General features: G+C 35.5%; 1 protein-coding gene across 1 annotated transcript; it reads right to left on the reverse strand.

Annotated features, from left to right (window-relative positions):
- Window positions 1-4,215: 4,215 nt before the first annotated feature.
- K441DRAFT_665450 (uncharacterized protein) lies at window positions 4,216-5,688 on the reverse strand. Its single transcript, XM_067649503.1, has one exon. The coding sequence runs from the start codon at window positions 5,568-5,570 to the stop codon at window positions 4,455-4,457; it is 1,116 nt and encodes a 371-aa protein (XP_067500450.1). The 5' UTR covers window positions 5,571-5,688; the 3' UTR covers window positions 4,216-4,454.
- Between the last annotated feature and the right edge of the window lie 455 nt (window positions 5,689-6,143).

Consider the following 6,143-nt stretch of genomic DNA (forward strand, 5'->3'; position numbering starts at 1 on the left):
AACTTCTTCTCTTTGTCCGAATATACCTTTATTAAATTCATAACTTCTTATAGTAAAGGCTTACCGGTTGGCTAGAGTGGAGGAGGTAAAGGCGGAGTAACTCTAAGTAGGAGAGCACCTTTAGGTAGGAGAGTAGCTCTAGGTAGGGGGTTAGCGTTCTAGGGGTTTTAATACGAATTAAAGTTGCCTTCTAAAGAATATGGGTTGTTTTTAGGTTTCTATAGTTAATATATAATCTTAGCTTCCGTCTATATTAGTTCTTCTATATTAGTAATAACGGCCTAAATATTACTAGCAATTGGGTTACTGTTCTTAGTAACGTATACCTTATTCCTATAGAGAAAGTCTTAAAAGTCCCAAACAATATTAACGTTGCTAAGTGCCTAGGTATTAGCAGTCTATCCTACAAAATCCTCCCTAAAATACTCCTATAGTTATAAATCGGCGTAGCATTTATTTTGGTAGAATATAATATAGTGTAGGAGAAAGCCGTTAACTTGTTTTGTGGTATAAGTTATTATATTAAAGGTAAATTTATCCTAATCTTTATTAATAAATTTTGCGTGCTTAGCTACCCCTAGTAGTAAGGAGTCTTTCTAGTTATTTAAGGTAGGCGTAGCTATGTTTTCGGAGGAAGGGAAGTGTTGTTGGTGTAGAGATTGTCGTTTGGTACGCGTTTGTGATGTATATTTGTTGTTTGGTACGCGTTTGTTATTTAGTACGTGTTTGGACGTGTATTTGCGATTATGGGGCTTAGGACCAGTTCTGGCCTTAAATCGCGAAGACTTGTAAAGCGTGTTGTTCTGTATAATGGACGCAAGAATCCGTAATCTTAGAAAGGCTTAGGACCAGTTCTAGCCTTTTAGATCCTTAGATTTGTGGAAGAGTTCTATTTAAGGTTTAGGACCAGTTCTAACCTTAAAAGACAGCTTCCTCTAGCACAAGTAGCACTGGTATAGTGGCTCGTCTCTTCTTAGTGATACCTAGCTGTTCTGTGGTATAACAGTGAAGTTAACTACTAATTAGTGTTGGACTTATAAGGGGATATCACGTAGCTACGGTTCATAGATAGTATGATAATTGTTATTCTTCTTTTCTTCTTAAAGAAAGGGGTAAGGAACTTAAGGTTCCTTACTACGCTAGTGCCGCGGCGGCACGTGATAGCAACTTGCTATACGTGACGGCAATATGCCTTATATGGTGACCATTTACCTTTATTCCTAATAGTAACGATATTAACTAAATTAATTAGACGGATATTATACCTCTAGTAAACGACTTAAAGATATTAGGTATCTTTAAGGACAAAAATAGAGAGGAGGGAGATAGTGTTACGGACGCCTTAAGTATAATGTTATAACTACTTAAAGAAGAGTTAGAAGAGGCTAGTTGGTTAATATAAATACGGTTTAGGATGAAACCCGTAGAACTATATAATGAGGAATAGTAGCTAAGGTTATATAACGTGCTACGTATTAAATGCAAGGAATGAAAGAAACTTACATACCTTATATATAATACGTATATTATGTATAAGAAGGATTTTATAGGAGTACGGTTATATATTTAAGGACCCTTAGTCCCTACCTAGATAGTTCCTTCCTTATAGTGATTCTTAGAATATAATTGGAGTTAATCTGTTAGGCAACCACTCCACCAGTTATTATTACGTTGTTGACTTTCGGCAATACCTATATACCTAGCCCATTAACGAGTTCACCGTAGTTCTTGCTATAAGGCTCCGTTACACCTTTATATTAATTAGGCTGTCTATTAACCTATAGCGCGTAAATTATATTATTATGGTTAAGCTAAGCTATAAGCTCTTAGAGGTAAAGTAACTATTTACTTAAATAGATTAATAAGGACAGACTAAGCCTATCTACTATAGTACTATTATAGCTAATTAGAAGTTAAGTATTAAGTAAAGGATATTAAAGTTAACTAAATTTACGTTATTACTGCATAAGTTAGTGTATAAGGAGAAGGCTAATTTAAGCTTAAAAGTAGGCTAAGGTAAAAAGGAAGACACTAAGACTATTTAATGCTAGTAACAATTATAAGAGTATAATATAACTGTAGATAGTTCCAAACACTATATATAGCTGCTATATAGCGAAACCTATTATAATTATATAGTAGCGTAGCGTATATAATAAACTTAGTTAACTAAAATATTTCTAGTATTATTATTTCTAAGAGAGTATTAAGCTGTAGCTTATAGCACTTTTATTATTAAGGCAGCGTTTAGCCGTAAATTATAGTATTATTATTAGCGGTGTAGTATATAGCCGCAAAATATAACTAAATACGGCTAAATACTAAAATTGCTAGATTAGTATAAACCTAATTTAAAATACTAGTATTTTTTTTTATAATGCCGCCCTACCCCCTATACTTACTAATATTAATAAAGTATATATAAAATATAAAATATATTATTTTTATTAATAATATTAAATTTATAAAAATTATACTTTTATATATACTTAGTAATATTAATAAAGTGTATATAAAATATTAAAATTATGAAAATTATACTTTTATATATGCTTAGTAATCTTATAGTTAGCACTTAGTAGCTAAATGCTAAGACTTAATTATAAGTGCTGTATTTAGCAGCTAAATGCTAAGACTTAATTATAAATGCCGTATTTGGCAGCTAAATACTAATACTTAATTATAAATGCCGCATTTAGCAGCTAAATGCTAGGAAATGCTAGAAATGCTAAAAAATGCTAAAATGGCAGAAAAGTAAAATTAAATGCTGGTAATTTTTTTCCTAACGAATAGGGATCGAGACTCTGTTAGATATAATGTCTATTACTTTATAGGACGCAAGAGAAGAAAGGTTAAGAACTACTTTAGTACTTAATAAAGGTAAAAGGCTATAGGCTTAAGATTCTTAAGATAAGATAAAAGAGATTTAAGATTTTATAAAAAGGATAAGAATATAAAATAAGTACTTATAGAAATGGAATAAGAGTCTACGCCTAGAATAAGTATTAAACCTTATAGAGATAGAGAAAACGGCTAACAATAGGAAAAGATAAAGAAGGCAGATGCTTTAGAGAATGTAAAGCTATACAAACTCCTAAACATCTATTACTAGACTGCGACCTATATAGAGGAGAGAGAAAGGAGATGCAAAGGCAACTAGGATCTTCTCTCTCTCTAAAGAAACTATTTTACACAAAGAAAGGAAGAGAGGCGCTCTTTTTATTTCTAAATAGGACAGAAATAGCTACTAGAAAGTGGCTAATAGCAGCAGGATCCTTAGAAGGAGGTAACTCCTACTAGGATTCTAGTAGATAAATATTAGAGAGTAAAAGGATAGAATAAACTACAAATAGGATATAGATAGGCGTTAGGGTTTCTTAATTTCTTATAGTCTTTTCTATTTTTTCTAAACTACCTATTAGTTNTTNGCAACTTAGTATTTTACTANGGACNAGTAAACCCCTAGTCTAGAGGTTTATAAACTATTAGGACATAGCTACTAGTATATATTAAGCTGCCTAAAAGGATTTATGTATATAGAACTATAGCGCCATAGCCTAGAGGCTGCATGCGTAGTATTATACGTAGTATAATACAATCGGATATAAAAAAAATAAAAAAATAAAAAAAAGAGGAAACGGCTAAACTACTAAACTGCTAGACTGCTAGGTAAGTAAGTAAGTATAAAAAGCTAATAAGTACCTAAATATAAGAATATAGATTCTAGGACCTATAATAGACGAAAACCATTAGGTAAGAGGAATAGCTTAATTTAAGAAAATATGAATAAGTATAAGACGAAGATTCCCTAAGGACTAAGATTTTAAAGACTAAATAAGGACTCTAATAATAGGTAAATAAAGCATTTAGCCTAAGGATTAAAGAATTAATACTATAATTAAGAAGTATATCTCGGCTATGTTAAATCCTTACCGCTATTACCCTAGATATATATATTTTAGTTCCGCGCCTACTGCCTCTAATATTCTAATTCTAATATAAATTACTTATATGTAGCTCGCTACGTAAGGGTTTAGAATATTAAAACTGCGTATAGACGAAATTCGTCACGGCCCCTTGTTAAAAGTCTCCGTGTAAACGTATTTTTAAAAAAAAACTACCTTACTAAATTACAATATAATAACTATATAATTAATTTTAAAACTTTAAAAAACATTTAAAGTTTATATTATATATGAAATCTAGCTATTATACCCTTTTTTAAAATTTAAAACCTAGAATTAATTATGTGACTTTTATATAGCATTTTGGCGAAGAATGTCATGTTTGGTGTGACCTCTGCACGGACACTTTTGACGAGGTACTGTAACAACCATCATAACTATACCGGCCGTCACAACTATACCGACCGTGATAACCCTATCACCTACGTTATATTACTTATCAAAATATTATTCGCAGTTCAAGTAACAATTTCAGTCTGCATGAGTCCGTTAGTTCGCCGTATTTTGAGCGGGGACTCCTCCCCATCTAGGCCAGCCCAAACGACCCCACCTGCGTCTGCGTGAGAGAGGTTGAGGCGATGTTTCACGAGACTCCTCGTCAGCTACACGCCGGGGTTTATTCTCAGCCATGGAATCTTCCAACGTGATGGAGACATATATATCCATTTCTCCGCTTTTCTCCCTGTGGCCTTTCCTTCTGGAGTAAATCTTGTATCCTACCCCACCATCGTAATCTTGTGCCTTGTACCGGGGCGATCTTACTCGTAGCTTTTCCAACCACCGTGCCTCAGCGTGTTCGCTAAAGACTTCCATCAAATCACAACGATCCTCAACTGAAAGCGCCACATATTTCCCAGAGCACTCCCACGAAAACGACACCGAAACTTGGATTGTTTCAATGACCTGCAAGGGCTCCAGCAGTTTGTCAATCGTTTGGAGCAGCCCAGACGCTACTCCAAGCTCATCATACTGGTCGTCTGCTGTGATAATGCGTGTCCACTTTACCCAGAGGTGACAATGGGTCATGTATTTCAGAAAACATAGTAAGGGTAGTTGTGGGGAGTAGATGAACCGCATCGGATCCTCCTCGATGTTCTTTAATTCCGCGTGAAGTTCGAATTTACTATGATGGAAGTATAACTCAAGAACTTCTTCGTGGATCTGCCGGTTAATGAGCAGATATGTGGGATCTAGCCGACGTCGTTTTGGAACAGAAGGGAGATATAAGAAGTTTTTGTACCCCCAAGGCTCATTCGTCATATTTGCCCGCCATAAGCATGTTCGCAATTCAGGCCGGTATTTTTGCTGCTCAAGCCGAGGTTGATAACTTGCGGCAGGAAGTAGGTAGCCAAAAACTTGGTCACGGAGTTCTCGTGGTAGAGCCAATAGCCTGGATTGTTTCTCGATCTTTTTAGGAACGGGGCCTGAACCTAACATTGTTTTCAATGGTTTCTTCAGCCAGCTGCCGGGCCCGACATTTTGTGCAGTACTCTGGATAATATTGCTTTTGTTACTGGCTTCCGTAACGCAGTTTTTAGAGGTAGTATTATTGATTTCTACGTTTTCCTGGTCCACTGTCGTTTTGTTTGAGTTTGCAGAAGCCATCTCCCATGTGACGAATTCTTTTAGATATTGAAACAAGGAAGTTTTAAGTATTATAAAATGAAATGAACGCTATCTAACGATGTATATGGATGAACAATAGCATAAGATTGAAGAAATGTAGACTGGAGGCGTTCAAGAGCTGAAAAATCGCCAAGAGTCCCATCGTAGTTAACGTGCATTTCGTACAGTTTATTGGGTAGAAAATTATAACACTTAAAATACGCGAGAAATTTTACTGTAAATCTAAGCCAGGGCACTCCACCTACTGTCCAGACCGCGATTGCTTTATGGTGTTGTTGTTTGGAGGATTTCCCCGTACTCCGGGGTACATTTGGCATCTACATTTGAACCGAGCTTGCCCCTGCTCTCCAACCGTCATCTCCTCTCTCTACGAATATATCCAACCCTTAGTCCTAGTCAATCATGAAGGCACATCCGCTTGACTAGTTCGCATTTTCGGGCTCGTCTCATCCGTCTTGACCGTTGCCCTTTGTCCATTGCCTTTCAGCTGGCTCCACATCTCGTAAGATGTCATTCACATACAGCAGTATTGGCTTCATTGGCCTTGGTGTA

Source organism: Cenococcum geophilum (genome assembly GCF_001692895.1).
Source record: "Cenococcum geophilum 1.58 unplaced genomic scaffold K441scaffold_43, whole genome shotgun sequence".
Taxonomy (NCBI): domain Eukaryota; kingdom Fungi; phylum Ascomycota; class Dothideomycetes; order Gloniales; family Gloniaceae; genus Cenococcum; species Cenococcum geophilum.